The 27039-nt window shown below is 42.1% G+C and overlaps 2 protein-coding genes across 4 annotated transcripts in view; one reads left to right on the top strand and one right to left on the bottom strand.

The window, feature by feature from the left end:
* Positions 1–1910: 1910 nt before the first annotated feature.
* LOC308281594 (zinc finger protein RFP-like) lies at positions 1911–5308 on the top strand (the record flags this gene model as incomplete). The annotated part of the gene is made up of 2 exons (XM_080721820.1): positions 1911–1981; positions 3647–5308. Exon 2 carries the CDS (start codon positions 3656–3658, stop codon positions 5306–5308), a length of 1653 nt encoding a protein of 550 aa, XP_080577946.1. The 5' UTR covers positions 1911–1981; positions 3647–3655.
* An 8119-nt stretch (positions 5309–13427) lies between these two features.
* The window catches only part of patl1 (PAT1 homolog 1, processing body mRNA decay factor), a 40258-nt gene continuing 26646 nt past the window's right edge, over positions 13428–27039 (bottom strand). For 2 of the 3 annotated variants that reach the window (XM_080721380.1, XM_080721378.1), the window contains 11 exons: positions 26284–26513; positions 23525–23669; positions 23021–23138; positions 21666–21769; positions 20996–21055; positions 20459–20604; positions 19144–19303; positions 18783–18908; positions 16782–16873; positions 15754–15903; positions 13428–13965 (listed from right to left, as the gene is read on the bottom strand). In XM_080721380.1, the coding sequence (XP_080577506.1) occupies positions 13944–13965; positions 15754–15903; positions 16782–16873; positions 18783–18908; positions 19144–19303; positions 20459–20604; positions 20996–21055; positions 21666–21769; positions 23021–23138; positions 23525–23669; positions 26284–26513 (1353 nt within the window). In that variant the 3' untranslated portion in view covers positions 13428–13943. The remainder of the gene's footprint in view (positions 13966–15753; positions 15904–16781; positions 16874–18782; positions 18909–19143; positions 19304–20458; positions 20605–20995; positions 21056–21665; positions 21770–23020; positions 23139–23524; positions 23670–26283; positions 26514–27039) is intronic. The other variant, XM_080721379.1, reaches the window with a different exon arrangement.

Below are 27039 nucleotides of genomic sequence, written 5' to 3'. Positions count from 1 at the left end.
ACCAATTTTCTGTCTAAGAACTAGACATTTGAGTTGCTACATTGCTACAATTACATTTTCCCCCAGGCAGAGAACAAGAACTTTACTGTACAAATAAGACTTGGCATATACTGTAGTACAATATCCCAAATCACAGACGATAATTAGGCCTATCCAGTCTAATATATCATGATATGGATATAATATTGATGCCCATGCACCAAAAGGCCAAGTGATAACAAAAATAATATTATTTAAAAAAGAATTATAGGTCTACTACTGTAATCTATAACATTTTTAAACATTGCTGTTATAGTTACATTGAAATAGAGCATGCATGATTATAGCAAAACGTTTTTCAAACAAAATCTTATCTTAATATTTTATTTTGACTAAAAGCTAAAATAAATAAATAAGGTTTTCCCATTCAAACACATAGCAGTAGTGCCTGTCTGCATTTCATTGTTTAAGGTAAGAAATGTAGGCTACCCTATGTCATTAGTCTGATGCCTTTCAAGTATATACAAGGCAAAACAATACCCCATGTCACTGCTTGATTCGTTTTAACCTCTCTACAGGGACTTACAATGATACACATCTCTCTGTTGATCAGTGCACTTTAAAACTTTTCGACGAGGCTTGCATAACGAGTAATAGACTACACCTGGAAATACAAAAAGAAAATTCTTAATCCAGCGTTGCGGGTGGATTAAACTACACATAATCACAAAGGCTTGTGTTTGGAAGCTGTTTTTACTACAACAAGGACTTATTTATTTGGGGACACAAGGATATCCTGCAGGTAAGAGGAAAGTGGACTGTTGTGCTGTTGTCTGTTTGGCGAAAAAAATAACTTCTGGGAAGATTAGTTGCTTGCTGCTGTGCTGAGCGGGGGGCTCTACGTGTGTGTGTGCCTGTGTGTGCGTGCGTGCTACTACTGTGTGCCTATCAGATGCGCGTCAGAATGCTCCGTTACTTAACAAGGCAGCTCTCTTAATGTTAACGTGACTGCGCTCATATATGGATATAACATTTATTCCATTGCATTGTTGTGACTCGACTCGAGTGGACTCGGTGGGGGGCGAGTCCAAGTCAAATTAGACCGAGACCGAGACGAGTCCAAGTCAAATTAAGGGCGAGACCGAGACGAGACCGAGTCAGTGAAAATTTGGACTCGAGTCCTGACTCGAGACGAGTCATTGACTCGAGTACTACAACACTAATAGATTAACTGCCTTCCATAGTTGACCTGGGTTCGATTCCCGGCCAATGCAGTAAGTTTACGAGGACTACGTTGAAGTGTAAATTTACAGGACTGATAATGATGTAGGCTACCTTGCATGTTCAAATGAACCTTTTTCCAAAACATACTTTCTTACATATTTCATATTTTTGAAAGAAAGAACAACCAATTTCACATTGAGGTTCCCAGACTTCTTATAGTGCCTGCACTGCCTGGCCCGCCATGGTGCCCAGTGCCCACAGTGCCCACAGTGCCCAGCAGTGCCCACTCTACTTGTATGATGATCAGAGACAAACCATTGAAAGAAGAAACCAAATGGTGCAGAATCATTTCTCAGCCACACTCCGGAGCAGAAAGTGACGCCAATGCACTGAAAAAAGAAAAAAGAAAAAGAAAAAGACACTCAAGTCTACAGCAGTGTTTGTTTCCCAAACATTTCAACTCGAGACCCACAAAGAGACATTTGGTGCGTTCACCACTTCTCCCTTACTAAAACACTCATGCAGCAGCAGGTCTTTAAAAGGCTGAGAAAAAGAGTGGGTAGTTTAGTTTGAAGTAGAGAGCAACAGAGGATGACTGAATGAGAAAGAGATGGAGAGGAGGATGTGAAGGGTTAACCACTACAGTACAGACAAGCTGACGCAAATCCAGAGAAACGAAAGTTAAAACATTAAACTGTCAGAGAGTGGTTTGGAGGAGGCAACGCACACAAGCTCTACAAAACACTCATTCAACACAGCTTTAACAAACGGTGAATAGGTAAGTAATACAGCAGATAGGCGTATAAGGACTTATTATTCAATATAGTTTATAAAGTTATATTAAACTGTATCTACACTTCCACAGTCTAATGTTTCAGTCCGTATGAATGTTAATATTTCCATGAAGTATGCGTGTGTGTGTGTGTGTGTGTGTGTGTGTGTGTGTGTGTATGTGTGTGATAGCCAATAGCTACAGTACAGTAGCATTTACTATACTGTATATCTGTGTTCCAGATCAGATTCATAATAACTATTAATTAAGGTGTGAACATTTATTGCAACCGAAGGTCGCAGTACACCATGACAAATGTTACAGCTTGTCAGTCAGTCCGTCAGTACACATTTTTACAGTCTATGGTTCTATGGGTTTGTGTATGGTTCTATGGGTTTGTCACTCTGACATCATGCTCTGATGTCACTGTGATGTCAGGGGAGCCACTGGTGCCAACCCCGAGTTTCCCGAGTTTGTATTGATACCAACGCTGTGCCAACCCAGAGTTTCCCGAGTTTTGGCCGTTTTTGAAAAAAAATAAATAAATAAAAATAAATCAAAATTTTTTTTTTCAAATTTTTTTTTGGACCTCCAGAAATGTATTAGGCATGATCACGATCACGAAATTGCATGTTTAACCCCCATACCAACCCATTCTTTCAAACATGGCAGCCATGTTTGTTTACATCTGAAGAAAACATAATGGCCCATAAATCATGAATGCCTGAACGGATTTCCAAGCAGATTTTTTTGTTTGAAAGCTGTGAACAGCATCTACACACGTGGTGCATCATCCAGGCATGGGCGTGCACTTTTTACACAATTGCACAATTACATGGAAGTCTATGGTAACCATGGCAACGCGAGACATTGAAGTGAAAAAATCATTGCAACATAAGTGTTAACAGAATGGGTTTGCCGCTCTGACATCACGCTCTGGCTTGATGTCCCTTTCATGCCCATATATTTTATGCCCATAAATAGTTGACAATGTGATGTCAGATCATGCCCATATATGGGCATTCCCAGATCACACTTTCAAATGAATTACGTCCTTCCGTTTTATGCCCATATATGGAGATCCCTGTCCCGATGTCATCAATACCAAGGGCATATCTGGGAATGCCCATATGGGCCATAGACATGGCCCATATCTGTGTGGCTGGTTCCGATAGGGATCTCCATGTATGGGCATAAAATATATTGTATGTATATGGATACATATTATTATCAATAAAGGATATAATAAATAAAAAGTCCATATATGGGCATTCCCAGAAACAAAATCCCTTTTGTGCCCATATATGGATATCTCTGATGTCATCAATCCCAGGCCCTAACTGATCCCAGATGATGCCCTATGCTCATACATGGGGATCCCCAGGCATCAAACCCAGGCCCTAACTCGCCAAAGCCCTGCTTGGCTTCACTAATTAACATACGTTTTATGCCCATATATGGAGATCCCTGTCCCAATGTCATCAATATTAAGGACATATCTGGGAATGCCCAAATTTGGTAATGCCCATATATGGGCATGTTTTGACATAACATTGTTGACTATCATGCAGGGGTCCGATATACATCACTGGCCAGATGGCCAAGAATTAGGGCGAGGTCGCATTTTCGCCCTGAGGCGTCTTACTAGTTTTTCTTTCTATTTATTTTCAGTGGGTGGAAATGGCGTGTGCCAGCAGTCTCCTGTCTGAAGAGCAGTTCCTGTGTTCCATCTGTCTGGATGTGTTCACTGATCCAGTCAGCACTCCATGTGGACATAACTACTGCAAAACCTGCATCGCACAGCACTGGGACACCAGTGATGTGTGTCAGTGTCCGCTATGCAACGAAACCTTCGACAAGAGACCAAAGTTATCAGTTAATACTTTCATATCTGAGATGGCTGATCAGTTCAGGAAGACACAGCAGCTGGAAAACAATTCCACCGCAAACAAGGAACCTGCTGAAACGGATGAACCAAATGAAGTGACCTGTGACTTCTGTACCGAGACCAAGACCAAGGCTGTGAAGTCCTGCCTGGTGTGTCTGACCTCCTACTGCGAGACTCACCTGGAGCCTCATCACAGGGTCTCGCGGTTAAAACGACACAAACTAATCGACCCTGTGAAGAACCTGGAGGACGTTCTGTGTAAGAAACATGACAGACCTCTGGAGCTGTTCTGTAAGACTGACAGCACGTGTGTTTGTCAGTTTTGCACCGAGTCAGACCACAAGTTACATCAAATTGTATCTCTGGAAGAGGCATATGAAGGGAAGAAGGCAGAGCTGGGAAAGACAGAGGCCGAAGTTCAGCAGATGATCCAGGAGAGACAAGTGAATATTCAGCAGGTCAAAAACTCAGTACAGCTCAGCAAGAAAGATGCAGACAGAGAGATAGAAGACAGTGTACAGATCTTCACTGCTCTGGTGAGCTGTGTTGAGAGAAGCCAGGCAGAGGTCATTGAAGTGATTGAAGAGAAGAAGAAAACAACAGAGAAACAGGCTGAAGGCTTCATTAAAGATCTGCAGCAGGAAATCATTGCTTTAGAGAAGAGATGCTCTGAGCTGAAGCAGCTCTCACACACTGAAGACCACCTCCACCTCCTCCAGAACTACACATCCATCGATACCCCTCCACCCACCAAGGACTGGACAAAGGTCTGTGTCTCTCAGTCTTCATATGTGGAGACTGTGAGGACAGCTGTGGCTCAGCTGGAGAAGACACTCAGTCAAGAGATGGAGAAGGAGCTGCGTGATGCTGAGCTGAGGAGGGTCCAGCAATATGCAGTGGATGTAACTCTGGACCCTGATACAGCACATTCCTACCTCATCCTGTCTGAGGATGGGAGACAAGTGAGTCGTGGAAACATCAGGAGGAATCTCCCAGACAACAAAGAGAGATTCTATGGATATGCCTCTGTCTTAGGAAAACAAAGCTTCATCTCAGAAAAGTTTTACTATGAGGTTCAGGTTAAAGAAAAGACGAACTGGTTTTTAGGAGTGGTCAGAGAGTCCATCATGAGGAAGGAAACGGAAGCACTGAGACCCAACAACGGTTACTGGACTATAACGTTGATGAATGGAAATGAGTACACAGCTCTTGCTGACCCTCCTGTCCTCCTCCCTGTAAGAGAGGAGCTCCAGAAAGTGGGAGTGTTTGTGGATTATGAGGAGGGTCTGGTCTCCTTTTATGACGTGGAGGCCGGAGTTCATCTCTACTCTTTCACTGGCTGCACCTTCACTGAGAAAATCTATCCATTCTTCGATTCTGGTCTTAATAGGGGCGGTACAAACTCAGTTCCTCTGATCATCTCCCCTGTCAATCACATTGGTTAGACCTTTCTTTAAGCTGTCTAAAACAGTGGTCCTCAACCTTTTCAGGCCGCTGCCCCCCAAACAATCATATTTTAACAGGGGACCCCCCACACTGACGAGCACTAAGAGTTGAGGAATTACATTTTGTATAACACGGTTCTATTGTGAAAATAGCAGATCTACATGCTCACAACAAAGCATGTAGATCGGCTATTTTCACAAGTTCTGCCTCTAATATGTGACAATTTGTCCAATGTTTAATTTGTCATTTTAGAGGTATTAAAAGGTCCTTAAATTGTCACTTTAGAAATGTGCAGATACCCTCTATGCACATAAACTTTATGTTGTTTTGTTTACTGTTGAGTGAGAAAACAATGTTGCACATTAAGTTAATCATCTGGGGACCCCACAAAATCATTTGGGGGGTCCCGACCCACAGGTTGAGAATCACTGGTCTAAAAGAGAGGCAATATACAACAAAGTGTTCTGTTGTAAATTAACCCGGGGTTGTATTACTTTAGAGGAAATCCTATATCTTGTATTCTGACAATTCATAATGTTACATGACTATTTCTGTCACCATTTTAAAAAAAGTGTTCAATAAAACAAATAAAATGAAAGCATTGTAGCCTATATATATGTGTAGTGTATTGCAACAAACCGACTTTGGGTATTCAGTAAAATAAATAAATGGAAATACTGTACATTTCTTAACAGTAGCAATGATTGCATATTCTTACCTTATTCTTATCCTTGTGTTTTTGTTGTCCATTCTGTTTGTTAGGTAATAGAATCCTACAAATTGAAATATTAGGCAAACACAGGCAGGGGGGGGGGTCTCTCATATGACCCTTTTTTCAGATATTAAAAAATAAAGAAAGTCAATTGAAACCATGTTCATGAAACAGCTTTAAAGCACTGTGATTCAATTGTAATGTTTTGCATATGTCTTTGTAGACAGAAGCTTATGTTTTTAAGCACCAGTATTTAGTGTTAAAAAAAAATCTTTCATAAGAAAACATACAAATTACAGTTGTTCAAATATAATGAGAGTACCGTTTCTAAATGTAATGAGTTTTTGAAGGAGAGTGCACAAAACAAACAAATACAAACAAACAAATACAAGACATGTGGGCAGCATACTTTTGGGATGACTGGCACCTGGAAGAGTGAAATCTGGGCACCTGGACGAGTGGGCACTTAGGGGTGGAGAGATAACTCAGCAACTGGACATTGTAATTAAGTAAATAAACAAATACTACAATGAATATGAAGGGTCATTTAAAAAAGGACCCCAATTGAAACAAGCCCAAAGCTTTTTTGAGGTATCCTTTTAGTTGACCATGTACCGGTCACCAGTGAACTGTAGGCCTACTGTCATGAAACTCTACCTTTTCCTATGCAAACTAATAGTCTTCAATCAATCAATCAATCAATCAATCAATCAATCAATGTGGTTTGCTCATTTCTTTGTGTCATCACCTCCAATTTCACTTGTGATCTGTATCTTATCCTGATTGGTTATAATTTGTATCCTGACCTGAAAATGCATTTTCTGTTTACTAAAGAGCTGCATCATGGAGTCAGACTCCTGTTACTGAACAAACACGCTATAGTGAGAGTAGGTCAGAATATAGTGTTAGATAACACTTATTTTAACCAAAGAAAATCGCTTACCCTACCTTTAATACTCTACTTAAATTTAGGTCTGTCTGATAATATAGGTCTACTACTGTGCAAATAATAGTTCAAATCATATGTAGGCTAGAGACCCTACTTTATTTCAGAATCACACTTTCTTAACTTTTACTTTTTCACATTCTGTAAGAGCCACATTGGCATAGCCTATTATATTACTACTATATACCTTTGGCTAGTGTTTTGAGTTAATACATAAATAAATTATTGATCTATGTTAGTAGCCTACTGTCTAGGAATTTGGTCAAGAGCGCCTACTAGAGTCAATGTGTGATTTTACTGCAATCACACAGGTGCACTGAAATAGTTGGCTGATTGAGGAGGATAGAAGCATGCCATCACATGTTGCTTGTTTGCAAAATAGTTTTTGACTACATAATGATGTCAGGAGGATCCTGTTACTGGACCAGCTCAATACAAGAAGGATTTGACATACTGCTTGCTTGGATGAAGTTGGACATTTATTTGATTTTTTTCTTCGAATCTTCATAAATACCTACAAGGACCCTGCGTCGCCTATGTTCGTGAATCGGAGAGAAGCCGCCATTGCACGTGGTCTCTCTCAGCATCACCACAGGACAGGAGCTTGTAGATAGTTTAGGTGCAAGTCATAATGCACAACCGAGTATAATATAGCCTTATTATTAGGCCCTTGTTTGACGGATAAGTAAATCAGGCGTGCATCATTTAATCATACTATGACTGTGATTATGACTATGGATGGAGATTGTTTTGGCAAGGCCCCGGCTGTTGTGACAACCTTGGGATTCATGTTCTTCGGACTGTGGCAAACTCATGTGGACATGAGTAAAAGAACAAAAAAAATGTGTCATGTTTTATTATGTTTTACTTCGGAATCGTTGACAACTTGTATGCGATGTTTCTTCTTCAAGAATCACGAGGAAGTTAAGTGGTGAGTTGTGACTTGTGATAGTATCCTTTAATACAGCTTCTGTATTATACAATGATTGCAATTCAGACGTTTGCTTTTATTAGTGCTCGCTCGATCGTAAGACAACACATGATTTGTTTTGTTGTACATTAGTAGCATAATAATTAGCAGAACCATGTTGTGATGGTGGTGTCGATTGGAACCGTTCAAACCATAAGGTAACAGTAGAGGGCGCTATGGACCTACTCCTGCTGGTCCAGAACGAACGGGCGTTTTTGGTTCCATTTGTACACTCCGAGTTAAATTATCATTGATTTTACAATATAAAGGACTACCTTTACATTTGGGGGTTCGTAGCCTAATGCATGTCAAACTGGGGGTCCGCGGGCTAATAATAACTGTCAATTTGGGGGTCCTTGACATGAAAAGGTTTGAGAACCACTGTTTGGAAGCTAAACTTTAATTCAACTAGATATAGCCTATTGGGTAAGGCCATTAGGGTGGTCTCCACTTCTCTCTCAGAAAGCGAAATGTCTTGGACATGTTCGTTTAATCAACGTTTAAAAGAAGGGCAGCCTGGCGTCGATTTAGAGGCTACCTTCTCTGTGGTTCATTTGATTTTAAAGTCCGGAGTGAAACATTGAGTGGTGTTTATGATCCATCCGTGTCGTGACATGTCCTACTATTAACACTGGAAAAAAAAGAGAAGAGAGGAAAAAGTCGACTCCGGTGGGACTCGAACCCACAACCTTTGAATCACCTCTCAAGTGCTTGACTAGAAGTCCAATGCGCTATCCATTGCGCCACGGAGCCACCTGTTGATAGGGGCCGACACAGGCTAAATAACGGTAACAACGCCGTCATTACCACGTTGTTACCGTATTATTAATCTACTGCATCTACTGCATATATTATCCGCTCGCTGACGTCAGCTTGTAGATCTGTTCGGTTCTTTTCGGCGAGCGACACCCTTGCGGATTGTCTGACGCTACGTGAGCTGCTTTTGCTCTATAACGCGTTGCTACGAAGCCTCAGCTCGATCCGTCGGGTGCGGCCCGGGTTAACCCGGTTCAATATGGTGTGAAAACATTTAAATAACAGAGGAGGTGTTGTAGTTTTAACAGGCCTACTGTTAAGTCATTTACAGATGACGTGTCGCTTATCTTACGGTTTAAATAAAGCGACTGCGCGTGCATGAGCAGAGCCCGGATAGCTCAGTCGGTAGAGCATCAGACTTTTAATCTGAGGGTCCAGGGTTCAAGTCCCTGTTCGGGCGATACATTTTTTGGAATGTTTTGAGATCTTAGCTTGCCGTTTCTTTCAGCGACGCGTAATGGTTGACCCGATTTTAATATTTAGATTTTAACGTATGACTGGAATCATGCGTCGGTAAACCATCTTGGCAGCATAATAGGCAAGATCTAGCTCTGGTACGTCCATAGCCTTAGAAAACTACTTCTATGGACCAGAGCAGGCCTTGGCTTTTCTATTGTAAATACCATTTTTTTTTTTTTTTACGACTGTTTTTCTGATATCTTCTGCATAGTAGACTACCGTGTTCTATCTGTCTGTCATTCAATGTTATATGAGTTTTTTATTTATTTTGAATTTAAATAAGCTATGGGCTTTCTTGGGCATCCTTTTAGTTGGCTGTGTACCAGAAACTGTACTGTCATAAAACTGTACCTTTTCCTATGAAAACTGTTAATAAATTATTCAGTCAATCAATCAATCTTGCACTCCCCGAAATTAAATTAATTTTGATATTAAGCACACTCTGCACTTGCTCAATAAAATAACTGTTTTATTAGATAATATTATCTAATACAGCAGTTTTATTATTATATATCTAATAGTTATCCGTTTTGTAATTACACAATAATTAAAGGTTACATAACGCAAACGGGTTGTAAACATAAGTAAATTGTTTAATATAGTCTATTTACAAACACTTTGCACATACAGTGGGTCATATTTATTCTTTCAGGAACCCTGGTGTAGTGAGAACGGGTCCAAGGCTGCAGAGGGGTGGAACTGGAAAGGCCACGTTCATAGTCAGCTGTTAGAGGAGGTGCTTGGAAGAAAATGAATGGTGAACACATCCTGAAATAAATACACCGTTATGCATGTTGTAATTATGATTTTTGTAAATTTTAGGCAGGTAGTACATATAAGTAACTTGTACTTTTGTGTTTATTTCAGGAGAGCTTATACGTAGGTGATACAAACCTGTACTGCCAAACCAATCGATGCATGGATGGAGGACTACAAGGACTACAACACTAGTCGAGACAGAGGACATTACAGCTGCAGATGGGGAGTCTCATTTAGTCATATGCCACTGACAATCTAGGGGTTACCAAACTTTTTTGGCTCAGAGCCATATATTTTTTCATTCGAGGCACCCCTACAATATATTCATAATTTTCACTCCCTATGGCATATTTTACTATTACCTTTAGCATAACAGTATCATCTAACATTTGTTTTATCAAAAATATTAACATTTTTGACAACATCTGAATGAATTCATGTTTTATTGAGTAAATCACAGCACTGCATTTGAAAAGAAAGCATACTGGCTCGGACCGGGGCTTGTGGCATAAATTACAAATATTATCACATTATCTAGACTGCTGTCACAGCAACCCAAGGTGCCTGGGCATCCGCTTTGAAAACCCCTGATCTAAATGGTTGCCACACTTGGGGCTAAGTGAAAGGAGGTGCTAAAAGAAATACAACACATATGGTAATAAATAAATAAGGGTCTTTATCTGAATGATAAATGCTGATTTACAGAAGCACGTGTCCCCTGACAGAGTAAAGCATTGTTGAACAAAGTTTTGTCTCAGACGGGAATCGAACCAGGTCCTCCAACTGTGTGCGCATGATGGGAATGGGATACATGATTTGACGGAAGCTTTTTGAAAAAGAGTGAATGCACAACTTACAAGACTGCCACTTGCAGAGAAAAACAAATCTTCATGCTCCAAATCTACAGTACATTATGTTACTTTTCACCTGACAGCGAGGTTTATACTATATGACAGAAGATTTGGAGTTTGTTCAAAAAATAAAATAAAAATTACCTGTTATTTTACACTTGTAAATTTGTGATGTGACAAAGCTGCGGATGAAGACAACTACTCTACTTTGACAATTACTCTTTGGGAGTCTGTTGCCTAATCCCATACACTGTAATCGATTTGTGATGTTTTGTCTTTACCTTGTTTTTGATTACCACCTGTTTTGAGTGTTTGTGTAAAGAATGAAAACAAACTTCTTCTATGGATGGACAATAAAGAATGAATCTGACATCTCAAAGTTGTCAATTGCTCCTAAGAAATTGTGCTTTTGACGGATTACAAGCAGGGAAAGAAAAACATTTAGTCACAGTATGGTTTCACAGGTGAATCATGACACTTTTATAATTGTTCTAAGCCAAGTCGGTGGCATTGTTCACACCAATTATAAAAAAGGGGAAAAAAATACAATGGAGTGGAATAGTTATCTTCAGTGTTATTGTGCCTAGTGGGAATGGCGCTTTAAGTCAGTGCTACTTGAGCGACGGCACAAAGGACAACATTGAGCTGATGCCATCATAGCCTATCAGAACAAAAAGCGGGACTCTTTTTTTTTAGTGACCTCCCTGTATGCTGGTTAAAATAAAAAACAGCATACAGGCTACACCTACATGAAATTAATAAAATCTTAAGTATGACAACGGTCTCAACATTCTTGAATGAAATACAAATGTTTTGGTCATACTAAAACACCCATAATTTTTTCTGGTGACTCATACAACCCTCCTAATACGTGAGCAGGCCGTGTTTTTTCCATAACTTTTTCATTTATTTTTAATATATTTTTATTGTTTATTTTTTTCCATTTTCCCAAAGAATTATTAAAAATACATGAAAAACGTTATGGAAAAAACACGGCATGCTCACGTATTAAGAGGGTTGTATGAGTCATCAGAAAAAATAATGGGTGTTTTTAATGAATCTATCATGGTTAAAATGGAGTTTGAAGTTACAATGAGTGTGTGTGGGGAGAGGCCCTGGGCCTGGAGGGCCAGATAACATTTACATCAAATATCTAAATACTGAATGAAGAAAATTAAAAACTGTTCAGGGTGTTCATACAAGCCTGATTAGACCATACAATGACAAAAAGTTTTTTTGAAAGTGGAATATCCCTTTAAGTCTGTTTCTAAAATGATTCCCAGTATTTAGTGAAACCATACCATCAATGTTACAATTCTTTAAGCAGTTTAAACTAGGGAAGTCTTCAGATATTGTCCAACTCCTAATTTCCAATATCAACCGATATATGCAGGCTTTTTTCATCAAAAACTGGTGTCATGTAACATCACATATCTCCTGTCGTGGAATTAAAACACGAATCATTGTGATGTCCCACTGGATGAATTCATAAATGCAACAAGGCTTTCCAAATGTAAACATTCTGAAATGCTGAAGCCTAGAATAGAATAATGTATCCATCCAATTCCAATGTGGGTTAGACAGAAAAGAAAGTCAGATTGTTGTTTCCATTATGGCTGAAGATCTATATTTTTATGTTCATATTTTTATGATAACGTCAGACGTCTCTACTTTAAACCCTGTATACTAGGTCTGTCAGGGCTCTTTACAAGATCCACTTTTTTCCCCTTTGCTGATTTAAAAGTTGTGGTTGTACTTATGCAGAATGTCCACCCAGAACAAAGGAATGTAAGGAAGGAAGGGATATCACGTGACAACGGGGTATGGGCCATGTCCGGCCATGAAGCTCACAAGGGTGGCAGCTCGCACCGGAAGTGCGATGAAATACGTGACTATGATGGCTAGATCAGCTCATGAACAAACCTGGAATAAACACTATTTATGAACGACTGAGAACTCCGTCATATAATCTGTTCAGGAATATAAAAGACATATCACAGGTATTTTTCCAATGACTTGCTTTTCGATGTGCACAGTACATAATGAAATAATAACAGTAAATCATAATCATTTCTGTCTCCGAAGTATCGCGAGATTTGGTTCCCAGACAGGAAACTGTGGATAGTCTTGCGATACTTGGCACGTTTAGAAACATACTTTTTGCTCTTTAGATACTGCTATAAAATGACACAGTGCACACATTGAAAATCAACACAGCAGAAAAATAATTGTGACATGCCTTCTTTTATTTTCCTGAGCCGAGTATGTTATAAAGGTCTCAATTGTTCAGAAAGTGTTTATTCATGAGCTGCTCCCAGGCTGCTCCACAGTCTTCCACTGGCTCCAGTGCATTCTACTGAACTTCCAGCTGCAGTTTGGCACCCATGGTGCGACAAATCTGCCAGTGGGAATGGACCAATCCCCAATCACATACACACCCATTGTAACTGTTACAATGGGTGTGTATGTGATTGGGGATTGGTCCATTGCGAGATAGTGTCTTTACCTCGTCCAGAACAGGGAAGCCAGAGTTAATGTGATTCAGGCCATAAATCACACACAGATGTTAATGTCAGTGTTCAATAAAAGACAAAAGCACATCCCGTTACATTTGTATACAATAGAAATACTTTTTAATTTTTGATGGTTTATCACAGGCATCGTCGTTAACAAGATACTTAAAAATGCAGGTATCATTTCTCTCTCAGCTCATACGGTTCATCTCTCGCTCGCTCTCTCTCTCTCCCAGTCATTCACACACTCCCTCGCTCTCCCAAACACACACCAGACTAAACATCGAGAAAAACAAAACGAAAACAAAAAGTGACTAGAGATTCTGCTGGATTAAAACCATTAGACCTGATTTATACGTCGTCTGCGCGCCGGCGAGGCTCACTGAAAACGGCACGCCTAGGAGTTTGTAAATTAATTTTCAGTGCGCGACACCTGCACGCATGCGTGTATAACGCAGGCTTTATCCACCGTAGACGCGTCTCAGACACATACGCACGCACAGTCACACTCACATGAACACACATACAGACAACAGGCGTCAGCTGTGGAGGGTGGGATGGTGGTGGTGGTGGGGGAAGGGGGGTCGTCTCAATGTCTGCAGTAACTTCTACCTGGACAGGGCTGTAATCCTGAAGAATAAAGGAAGACACATTAAGCCATTTAGGCCTAGAATTATTGAATGCTTTAACCAGTGAAAAATAGCAGACATACAAGCTCACAGCGCGGCACCGAGTGCCGCGCTGCGAGCACTCGGTGCGAGCACAGCGCGGCACCGAGTGCCGCGCTGCGAGCTTGTAGATCTGCTATTTTTGAAAAAGTCGTGAAAATGTGTGCAAATCTTTGAATATATGTATTTTTAAAGCGAATGTTTGCAACTCAAATTTTGCTTCTGGGTGGTCCCTGGAACTAAATCTTTTGAGATGGGGGTCCGTGGCCAAATAAATATCATTTTGGGGTCCTTCACAATGAAAAGGTTTGAGAACCACTGACATAGTAGTCTCTCAAGAACAGACTAACTGAGCTCCAGTTAAGAAGTGAAAAGGACCTTTTCTTTGACGATGGCTGGCCAGATTGCTGACATAGAAACATAAGGTTTTTCAAAAAACCTTAGAAGGATTCAAAAGACAATTATAGAATCGGGTCAAAAATTCTAATTTTCACGATTTTTCAAAAATAGCAGATCTACAAGCTCGCAGCGCGGCACTCGGTGCCGCGCTGTGAGCTTGTATATCTGCTATTTTTCAATAGTTAAAGCATAAAATAATGATACACAAAATGTGTACCCGTTTAAGGACGATGATCAGTGATTTTCAGTGATGCTTGGTGTCACACCAGTATTTGTCAACCAGCAGTACAGGATCTATTGTGACTGAGTCTTATACAAAAGGCTGCATGTCAAAATATCAACGTTAACTTAAGAAATATATATATATTAGAGCAGGGGTCTTCAACATTTTCAGGCCAAGGACCCCTTAGTAGAGAGAGAGATGAAGCAGGGACCCCCACAACCTTTTTCATAGATTCCATATAGTTTCATTGTTTGACAGTGCGATCATCAGTGTATTTTGGATTCATGTCAATTTGAGTTTTCAGATATTTAACCACTTGAACCGTCTAGTCTGCTCTTTTCCCCCTCTACACCAAACGTCATCAGCATATGTCCATATATGGAGATCTCTGTATTTGCCAGTCCTTGTCATGCTCATATATGGAGATCCCTGATGTCATCAGTATATGTTCATATTTGGGCATGGTTACCAATGTTTTAGGACAGGGTTATGTCTGAGTATAGTGACGGATTAAATGGGTTCACACTCTTAAGTCCAAATTTTGTTCCGAGATCTCGACTGATAAGGGGTGGAGTCTGAACTGAGGGTCCAGTGTTATGGACCGTCCACACCAAGCAAAGTTAAGTAACAGATCGATACATTCAAAACACATTACTTCGCGCCGGGTTTTGAGGTTGTACTTTTGATACTTTTGTGTGTCGCTGTAGTTAGTGTAGTATGATCAAGCAGGGCATTCATTTCCCCAAAAAATAAAATAAATTACAATGTGAAGATGGGAGGTTTCTGCCTGAGCAACAATGGGGAATTTAAGGAGCCCGTTTCTACTACCGTGACGTGAGGCGGGACTACGGCTGATATGACGCAATCGCTGTTGCAGTCCAAAGCGTTAAGCCGTCGGCGACAGGGTCCCACCCCTTTCGCTGAACGCTTTGGTTCCCATGGCGACGTGTCTATACAGCAGGCGTTTTAGGCTATACGTGGAAAGGGACATTTTGGCGTAGTACAAACGGCTGCTACGGCGGCAGGTTGATCTATCGAGCGTTTCCGTTTGCCGGTCTGCCGTAGCCGTACAAAGCTTAAATAGCCTGTTATCAGAGTTAACGCTGCTTACAAAGAAGACAGACTCACTGTAGTTTGTCCTGCAGCAGCTCGAGCCTCTGGCGGTCGACATAGCGTGAGAAAAGGGAGAGCAGGTTGGGAGGGGTGAAGAGGGGAGGCGACAGGGAGGATGGGGGAACGCTCAGCAGCTCCCGCGTCACAGAGAACACCAGCTCAGTCCTGGAGAGAGAGAGAGAGAGAGACCATGCAAACATTCAGTCAAACACGGAGGTTAGGACACAGGTAACAGACAAGGTTGGACAACAAACCTTGGGACAACCAAGCAGAGTTCTTTGCCTCCGTCGTGCCTTTAACGCACATCTAAGGAGTTGATTATCCCGATTATACCATGGTCATATACCATTAGCACCAGTCTCGAAAACAGGGAGTCCCTTTTTTGCAGTTCTTTCAGTCCGAGTGTATCAAAAAAGCACCTCGGTTAAGATGGAGACGACGGAGACGCGCCGTCTCAGGTGACCTTGAGCCACGTGAGACACCGCCGAGCGAGCGTTTGCGAGGTCTTGCCTTAACTGAGGTGCTTTTTTGATACACTCGGACTGAAAGACCTGCAAAAAAGTGGAGTCCCCTCAAAAACAAGCACTGCCGGACAGACAGTAATAAACATGAACCAGAAGAGTTACTTTATGATTCCAATAGGTAGCCCAAACCATAGATATGACCTCAACAAAGGAATTATTCTACTCCCTTTTACAACTGGGTGAGACATTAAAGCAGTGATTGTTAGCTGCTATATGTTTAGCTACAGTATACAGTTATCACTCCTGGCGTATGAATTTAGAACTGATTAAACTTTAGTCAAACTACATGGGCTTTAGAACAGATTTAACGCAAACTTTATAGGCAACCAGAATCAAATATTAACCCATGGAATAACTTATTTTAACTAATAGTGGGAGCAGTCACTCAATTGCAACAAGAGGAGAAAACAACAGAGACCTGTTTGATGCAGTCTTTTCATCGCACTCACTCATAACATATCTGACACTTATACCAATTATGAGGGCCCTCACTGCTGTGCTGTGCATGCACACACTCACCATCGATTGTCGTCCATAAGTTGACAGTTGGGATCAGAGCTCTGCATCCTCTCTCCTTCACTCAGGATCAGGTAAAGCAGTGTCACACCAAACTGTAGAGGACAGGTGGAGGGTTGTTGGATCAAGCACTAAACTTAAAGCACCATCTTCACATTATCATAGCTAAACAGACCAACTTCTTGTTACTGGCTTAAACATTTTTTTTTTTGATATTTGTTAACATTTCCTTCACAGTCATTAAATGTTTTCAAGCCTACCTGTGGTCATCAATGTGTGAATTTAGTAATGTTTTCTTCTACAAAGAAAGAGTTTTTTTCCCTTTCAAATCAGTCTGTCCTTTCAAATGTTCATGTAATGTACATGCAAACAAGTCCTTGTAATGTTCATATAATACCGAAATGAATATGGCTTCCTTGTAAATGACAAACCATGTTATGCTTTGGAAAATGGTCATGAGTAATGTGAAATCTACAGTGACACAGTTCATGGGCAAAACATGCCAGCCAATCAGCCAGTAGCTATGCCCCTCCCAAAAAGCTTTTGTCCAATGCTAGCTTAGAATAACTTCCTGCTTGCCAAGGTTTGCCTTGGCAACAGCCTTGGCAAGCTGCCGGTTGCTAAGCTAGCATTGGACAAAAGCTTTTAGGGGAGGGGCGTAGGCTACTGGCTAATTGGGATGGCTCTTGTTTGCGATAAAAAGGAATTAATAAGTTAGTAAGAATCATTCTGTTGTACATTGTTCTGTTCAAAGTTTAAGCTCCATTTATATTTTACTGAGGGGTGTGTGTGTGTGTGTGTGTGTGTGTGTGTGTGTGTGTGTGTGTGTGTGTGTGTGTGTACCTTGTTGTGTGTGTGTGTGTGTGTGTGTGTGTGTGTGTGTGTGTGTGTGTGTACCATGTTGTGTGTGTGTGTGTGTGTGTGTGTGTGTGTGTGTGTGTGTGTGTGTGTGTGTACCTTGTTGTGTGTGTGTGTGTGTGTGTGTAGTGTGTACCATGTTGTGTGTGTGTGTGTGTGTGTGTGTGTGTGTACCTTGTTGTGTGTGTGTGTGTGTGTGTAGTGTGTACCATGTTGTGTGTGTGTGTGTACCTTGTTGTGTGTGTGTGTGTGTGTGTGTGTGTGTACCTTGTTGTGTGTGTGTGTGTGTGTGTGTGTGTGTGTGTGTGTGTGTGTGTGTGTGTGTGTGTGTGTGTAGTGTGTACCATGTTGTGTGTGTGTGTGTGTGTGTGTGTGTGTGTGTGTGTGTGTGTGTGTGTGTGTACCTTGTTGTGTGTGTGTGTGTGTGTGTGTGTGTGTGTGTGTGTGTGTGTACCTTGTTGTGTGTGTGTGTGTGTAGTGTGTACCATGTTGTGTGTGTGTGTGTGTACCTTGTTGTGTGTGTGTGTGTGTGTGTGTGTGTGTGTGTGTGTGTGTACCATGTTGTGAGAGTGTGTGTGTGTGTGTGTGTGTGTGTGTGTGTGTAGTGTGTACCATGTTGTGTGTGTGTGTGTGTGTGTGTGTGTGTGTGTGTGTGTGTGTGTGTGTGTGTACCATGTTGTGTGTGTGTGTGTGTGTGTGTGTGTGTGTGTGTGTGTGTGTGTGAGTGTGTAGTAGTATGTACCTTGTTGTGTGTGTGTGTGAGTGTGTAGTAGTGTGTACCTTGTTGTGTGTGTGTGTGTGTGTGTGTGTGTGTGTGAGAGAGTGTGTGTGAGTGTGTGTAGTAGTGTGTACCTTGTTGTGTGTGTGTGTGTGTGTGTGTGTGTGTGTGTGAGTGTGTGTAGTAGTGTGTACCTTGTTGTGTGTGTGTGTGTGTGTGAGTGTGTGTGAGTGTGTGTAGTAGTGTGTACCTTGTTGTGTGTGTGTGTGAGTGTGTGTGAGTGTGTGTAGTAGTGTGTACCTTGTTGTGTGTGTGTGTGTGTGAGTGTGTGTGAGTGTGTGTGTGTGTGTGAGTGTGTGTAGTAGTGTGTACCTTGTTGTGTGTGTGTGAGTGTGTGTGTGTGTGTGTGTGTGTGTAGTAGTGTGTACCTTGTTGTGCAGTACTGTGGCCAGTTGCCCCTCGCTGCCCTGCAGCTCCTGCAGCAGGTCTGTGAGGGCGGAGCTTGACAAGGACTGGATCACCACGGCAACGGGTTCCACCAACCAGCAGAGCACCTGGATGGAGCAGGATGTTGTCAACACTAAGGGCCGGTGCATACTCCACTTTTAGAGACCAGTTTAAATCGGATTGGTCCGGAGTGTCACAACATGCCCAAAGGTTATGCTCACTTGCCCGAAAAGTAGGGTTGCACTGAATGGAGAATTTTTGGCCAATTCCGAATACAGAATATTAGGTTAAATCGATTAGAAGAGGTAAGAGGTACATTTTCTGAATGTGTGTGTTATATACCTGGTCTTGCTTGTCCTTCTTGGCCAGGTTGGGCAGGTTCCGGGCAATCGCCATGACAACGGCGGCGGCCTGGGCGGGCGGCAGGAAGGGGAGGAGCCTGGAGATGAGTCGTTTCCCCTTCCTCACAGACATGATCATGACACACTGCTCATCACTCACCCTGCAAGAGAGCACAGTGTAAAGGGCTTTGCACACAGGCGTGATTTTTCGCACGGAAAAAACAGACAATTTCATTTTTTTTAACCAATTTAGGCCTAGAATTATTGAATGCTTTAACTATTGAAAAATAGCAGATATACAAGCTCGCAGCACGCACAGAGTGCCGCGCTGCAAGCTTGTATATCTGCTATTTTTGAAAAAGTTGTGAAAATGTGTGCAAATCTTTGAATATAATGTATTTTTTAAGTGAACGTTTGTAACTCAAATTTTGCTTCTGGGGGTCCCTGTTAACACTTTGCAAGCCACGGGGAGCCCCTTAATATTAAAACCGGAATATACCGGACATCTGAGCAAGGATGTCTCAGCCGCGCCGTCTTTTACCGTACTGGGTCATTAAAAACGAAATAAATGATTTTTATCCGAAAATCGGCGATTGTCTAACCTTCCCTAGTCACCGCTCGTCCATCGATAGCTCATGGCTGCTCTGACATGAAGCAGAAGTGACGTCAGGTCCATTCCTTGCAGAGGCTTCCCAGCAGCCATCCATTTTCTGTTTATACGTTAGTGCTAGTATAGCAGGAGTGCTGCGGGCTATGCGAGCGAAAATGCTCATATCTACTCTTGAGTCATACGTGGATTATTTGAGCCGACATTTACGTGAACGGATCGCGCACGCGAAACGCACAGGGTTAAGATGCGTCGGCCGAAACCACCACTCTAAGCCAATGCAGATTGAAGAATTTCACTGGGAACTGTGGTGAGTATACAACGGGGATCGCGGTATGGTAATGGGGAATGAAGACCACGTGATATAGCGTTGGATGTCTTGTAAAATGAATGCGGTTCAGATCATAATATAATAATAGAAATTTCACGGCTAATCTACAACAAGCCATTCTATTTCGGCTAGCAAAGTTAAAGAAACCAATGATTCTCTATGATCTCATGCACAACGGCTCTGAATTTGCCATGCGGCAGGTGGCTGATCAGCTATTTTTGGAGTACGATACCGATGTCTTAATGTGGCAGCTATAAACTGCAACTTGAGTTATTCCTTCAACCCCACATCTGTATGTACACAATGTTTTGCTTTTCATGGCCTGGAAACCATGTTGGTGTGTCAGGAAGGAAGGTCTTGGTAGTTAGTTGTCCCTACCTGTCATCCCACTCCTTCTCCCGTAGCGAGTTGCAGAGCTGCAGGGTGTTGGCCCGGTGCCGCTCCACTAACGCATCTCTCTCCTCGTCAGACGAGTGGACGAAGCGCTTCTCAAAGTCCTGCACCTCCAGGAGAAGACTATACATCTGATGGGACAGAGATGGAACAGAGTGGGTGTTGGTGTTATTACTTTATTCTCTCTCTTGTTGCTGTTATGTACTTATTGGCTTGCTGGGCGGCTGAGTTTGTATTAGCTAACCCCCATTATTTTATCCTTTAGCTATTCAAAAATAGTAGATATCTGCTATTTTTGAAAATTAATGAAAATGTGTGCAAATCTTTGAATATATATATTTTTAAAGCGAACATTTGTAACTCAAATCTTTTCTTCTGGGAGTCCCTCGAACAAAATCATTTAAGATAGGGGTCTGCATCCAAATACATTCTAGGGGTCCATGACATGAAAAGGTCTGAGCACCACAGACATAGAAACATAGTCCTCAAGTTTAAATGGGTTAAAGACAGTTGAGTGTTCACCTTCTCCACGGTGTAGAGGATCTGTCTCCTCTTGTTCCACACCTGCTTCTCTCGCTTCTCCTGCAGAGGAGAGACACACAGTTACTCCTGGATAAGGTCACACGACACACAAATGATGTGCTAGCCAGTGACATCAATTACAACTAATGATGTCAACAATGTAATGAAATTAACACATCTGGTGCCAACCCCGAGTTTCCAGAGTTTGAAAAGGTACTACCGCTGTGCCAACCCCGAGTTTCCCGAGTTTGGGCCGTTTTTTTCAAAAAAAAACAAAATTGGACCTCCAGAAATGTATTAGGCATGATCGCGATCGCGAAATTGCATGTTTAACACCCATACCAACCTATTCTTTCGAACATGGCAGCCATGTTTGTTTACATCTGAAGAAAACATAATGGCTGATAAATCATGAATGCCTGAACGGATTTCCAAGCGGATTATTTTGTTTGAAAGCTGTGAACAGTGTGCACACACGTGGTGCATCAGCTAGGCATGGGTGTGCACTTTTTACACAATTGCGCAATTACATGGAAGTCTATGGTAACCATGGCAACGTGGGACATTGAAGAGAAAAAATCATAGCAACATAAGTGTTAAAACATTTTCAAGCAAACACTAGGTAATATTAAAACATGCACATTTGAGACAAAAGGAGAGAGAGAGGAACCTCGTCATCGCCATCGGAGCGAGACGTCACCACGGCGTCGATCATCTTGCGTGGGTTGTTGACACTCGACACCGTCAGCTTCCCCAGAGAGCCTGCAAACTGAACTGTAGAAACACACAGGAATGTGTCATATGATGTATTCATTACACATATTAATCTGTTATTATTTCCAAAATAAATCTTGTCTTTGGACTTTAAACGAGGCGAGTATCATTGGAGTGACCCTAATTTGAACCCAAACAAACAATTTGAAATTGCTCAACCACTTAAACCCTATGTAATTGGGTAACCAGGATCCCCGTATATCTATTCTTAGGTCCCTTCTTTTCCCTCTCTACAGACAAATTTGACAAACTCAAAACACAAGTTGCGTTGTTTTCGCTGAATGTTCACCAATTAACCAAAAACATAACCAAAAACATAACTTTATTCAGTTAATATATGTGTTATCTGGTGTGTCAAGGTCACCTGGACAGATTTAACACTACGGTCTGTTTTCCACACCGGTTTTCCACCTAAATGTGAGCTGGTGGGGCGGCAGTGACAAAGGAGGTAGAGCGTCCGCTTGTTCGATCCCGGGTTCCCCCAGAGTTAAGCATGTAAGTGTCCTTGAGCCAGACCTGAACCCCTAATTGCTCCCGATGAGCAGGTTGGTGCCTTGCATGGTTTCCTCCGCCCTCGGTGTATTAATGTATGTGTGAATTAGAGGGTAGCACGGGTCCAAAAAATGGGGGCCTAGCCGAAACAGAGCCGAGGATATTTGGACTGAACGGCCAGAGAAAAATAAATCTGATTTACTAGCCCCAGACCGAAATGGCACAGAGAATGATTGGAACCGGTCTGAAACGGAGCCGAATTGAATTGGATCCGATCCTAAAAAGGAGTCGGGGAAAATGGATCGATCTGGCCGGGACTTTGACCTTGCACTGTGTCCGATGCTTATTTTCACCATTACTTTGAGACTGGTCGTCTTCTCTCACTACTCCAGCACTGAGCACACCTCCTGCCTCTCCGAGAACTACAGCGGAGGGCTGCGGTTGCGTCATGAACACGTTTGTGTGTGTGCTCATCACGTGTTTCACCTACCCGACCCTGTCCCGAGGGACAAGTTAAAATTTTAGCCCCGAACCGGCTCGGTTCGGCTCTCGGGTAATCGGGTCCTGGAAGACGTCGTGCTATCCTCTAGTGTGAATGGGTAAATGTAATGCACTAATGCACTATCATTGTAAAGCACCTTGGATAAAAGGCACTATATATATATATATATATATATATATATAAATGCACCATTTACCGTTGAGCCTGCGTTTTCTTATGCGTGTGTGTGTGTGTGTGTGAGTGAGTGAGAGACCTACCTGGTCTGTAGGTATGTTCCACCTTTGCGACCTGTGGCGTGATAAGTTTGGTGGTATGTTCCTTCTTGCTGCTGTCTCTTTCCCTCTCCTGACGCTTCTCCAGTTTCTCATAGTAGTTCTACACACACACATAAGTAATTACACAACAGCGTAAGTATGATGGAATGCTGTCGTGCTGTATTAAATATGATGAAGACATGAACAGCACCTACACAGTGACATCCCTTAGTGTTCATTTAACTCAAGAGATATCTACTTAAATACTAACTTAACTACGAGAGATATGAACACTTTGGTGAGCATATACTGTAGATTATTGTGGTCTCATCTTGGTACTGTAAAGAGCCAAATTCAGTCCTCTTGACCAGCTCCGGCATTTGAGATTTTAGTTTAATAGAACTACATGAACAGAAAAATTATGTAGGAGCACCCGGCCAAGCCAGATGCACCGGTCTTTCGGCGTTGGCGGGCAGGAACCCACTCGATGCCCAGCAGTCCACTGACCTGGTAGTAGTAGTCGTCCAGGTAGGGGTCGGTACTTTGCAGTTGCATCATTTGGATCTTGGCCACCCACTCCTTCTCTCTCTGGGTCATCAGGTTGCTGTATGGGTCTCTGTTCCTCCTGTCCCCTCCGACCCTGCCCCGGTCACTGGACAGACAGAGAGGAAACATCGGTCAGATCACACAAAGACAAGAGACCAGCGGGAGGCTCTCTCCATTCCGACATGTCGCCACTCCGAAATTGACTTCTTATTGTCGGAGTGGCGGCACTCCCATAGGGGTTAGGTTTAGGGTTAGGGTTAGAGATAGGGTTAGTGTCGGAATGGAGACATGTCAGAAAGGAGACATGTCGGAGTGGAGAGATGCACCCGAGACCAGCTTTGGTTGCTGTCAAATACCTGCAGACTGGCTTCCTGCAACATAACTCTTTGTTTAACCCAGGGGTTTTCAAACCTTTTTTAGGCTGTGACCCCCAAAAATAAACATATTTGAACTGGGGACCCCCACCCTGACAAGCACTTGGAATTCAGGCTTTTGCAAATCCCGCCCCATTCTGCCCTGTTACTATGCTGGGACATTAACCCTGGGCAGATTGTTTTTATAGTGGCAGTGAATGGGATTTTTTTTTTCCATAGCCTCATTATTGCAATTTAAAGTATCAAAGGAAAAACATCTAGGCGATATTAATAAAAAGGGAAGACAAAGGTACAGTAGTTACATTGCAAAACAGGGGGTTTCCCCGAAAATATATGTTTTAATTTGTTTAATCCCAGTGGGACAGAATCACTATTGCAGATTATTTTATAGTGGAAGTGAAGGATGGGATTTTTTTTTTCGTCATAGCCTCATTACAGCTATATAAAGTACCAAAAAAAACACATCTACGTGATATTAATAAAAAGGGAAGAAAAAGGTACAGTAATTACATAGCAAAACAGTAATTTTCCCCCGAGAATATATGTTTTAATTAGTTTAATCCTCTGGATCAGAGAGAGAATAGAAATAGAAAAAGAAAGCGCATTGCATCTTGGGTAGGAAGAGGAGAACTATAATCTGTTCTCCTCACATAATAGGCTGGCTTTTCGTAATTCTGCCCATTTAAAATATATGTACCCAATCGTAACTAGTTAGACCATTGATAAGGTCCATGTGAACTAGTTTGTTGAAGCTTATTCATTATGATGAGCGAGATCGCCCCCTACTGCCGCGGCCGTACTGGACGAAGGTCGTGCTCCGCACTGCGGACAGTTGCTGAAAGCCTGAAACAACATTCTCCACTGCACAAACTCCACCCCCGATAGCAAAAAGTGAATGGTTTTTTCTGGTTGGCCAGTCAGGGAGTCTCAGGGACCAATCAGAAGGCTGACAAACGGTGAATTGTAGGTATTATATTTAATGTGACTCGGTTCCACAGATAAATATTGTTAAAATAGCTGATCTACATGCTCACAACGCCTCTTGCTCTTGCTTACTTAATATTTGACAGTTTGGCCAGTTTGGTATTAAAACGGTCTTGAAAGTCCTTAAATTGTCACTTTATAAATGGGCAGATACCCTGTTTACACTTATACTGTGTGTTGGTTTGTTTACCATGAGTGTGAAGAAAAAAAATCACACCCGTGTGAACTGAGCGGTGGTTCCCCCCCCCCCCCCCCCCCCTTCCCCCCTGTGTGTGTGTGTGTGTGTGTGCGTGTGTGTGTGTGTGTGTGTGTGTGTGTGCCTGGTCTGGCCTGGCCTGAACAACAGCGCCCCTCCCTTAACATGTGTGGTCATAAAAGGTACTGCAGGCCTGCAGGCTACATACAGACACACACACACACGCACACACACACGCATACACACACGGCCACGTATAGGAGACGGTGTAACCACCGCTCAAAAATACATTAAGCTAATCATCTGGGGACCCCACAAAATAATGTGGGGTCCCGATCCCAAGTTTGAGAACCACTGGTTTAACCACATGAACCCTAGGGTTCCCTATTCTGGGGTGGCCTTTTGGAAATGGACAATCTACAAGGGGATCTACAAGCTCACTACAAGTCTTGTAGATTGGCCAATTTCGCAGAAGAAAGAAAGAAAGAAAGAAAAAAAGAAGAGGGTGGATAATATAGACCCCAGTGGGACTCCAGTCAACAAAGTATAGCGGGTTTAATAAACTCTAACTATATTATCTCTTGTGTGCACATTACATAGTGATCAAGCATTGGATGTCAAGTGTTGAAAGCCGCTTACAGTTGTGCTCGAAATTATTCAACCCCCTCTGAACATTTTGTTCATTAGTGTAGCCACTGTTCTTTACTTGTGAACTATGCTAAAAACTGTACTTTTTGGAACATTCAGAGTTTTTGCAATTGTTTTATATCATTTTACTGTATGTAGCAATAGTCTCTTCTCTGAACTTTTCTGACCATTCCTTAGGCCATGTTTCTAACTGCTCTAATCACAGTCAACAAGTCAACCAACTTCTAGTCAGGCCAGATTGCACATCTGATGCAACTATTTAAGCCCTTGATTAGTCAATTGCAGTTGATTACAGATGTTTTCAGGTGTAATTAAGAGTTGAATAATTGAAAGTGAAAGTGGCGTTGGAAAAAAACACAACAAATGTTACTTTTGAGCTATTTATATTGTTCTTGTATGATGTATGTATTTCATTCAGTTGTCAGTTTGTGAATTTAGCCAATACACCAGATTTTCAGAGGGGGGTAAGGTTGAATAATTTTGAGCACAACAGTATGTCGAGTATTCGAGGCACTCACCCTCCTCCTCGGCTCTGCATGCGCTGGGTGAGCATGCGTCTGTGCTGCGGGTGGAGGTGGGTTGTGTTGTGACGGATGGGAGGGACGTGGTTGTGGTTGGGGGGGCCGAGGGGAGGCGGGGGGCCCATGTGGTGGCCGTGGGGGGGCGGAGGGCCCGCGAAGAACGGCCTGAAGCCTCCGCCGCCCGGTAACAGAGGAGGGGCTGGAACGCCCCGGGGAAACCCTTGCACCTGGAGAGACAGAGAGAGAGAGTGTGAGAGTGAGTCTTGAGATGCATCTGTGACTGTTACAGATTTAAGGTGACGATTCATTGTCACACAAAAAATTGCGATTAATCATTTGATTGTGTTTTTGGCATTGAACACTGGAACAGAATTCAATTTCTGTTCCAATTTAGCTTGTAGATCTGCCATTTCTGCAATTATTTTACAATGTTTTAAAATTTCTTTTCAACATGGAAGCGATTGTGACGATTATACAAAATAATTGCGATTAGGCGATTATGTAATAACTGACAGGCCTAGTGACTGTCTGTAAACTGATATTATTGAACAAGAGATCCTACTGCTATGTTAGTCATATGAATTTACTACATTTGGGAGAGCCAATATATTGTGCTGTGAACTATCACCTTTTGATGCTCATGTCATAGTATACTTCTGTAAATTAAAATGTAAGGAAAGTATATTTCTGTTTAATTATGCACGACAGTGTTTAGATTTAAATTACCTCACAAAATAGTCAAGTGCCGAGCTA

Source organism: Nannobrachium achirus, assembly GCF_963921795.1.
Source record: "Nannobrachium achirus genome assembly, chromosome: 3".
In the NCBI taxonomy this organism is placed as follows: domain Eukaryota; kingdom Metazoa; phylum Chordata; class Actinopteri; order Myctophiformes; family Myctophidae; genus Nannobrachium; species Nannobrachium achirus.
This window is presented reverse-complemented; position numbering and strand designations above follow the sequence as displayed.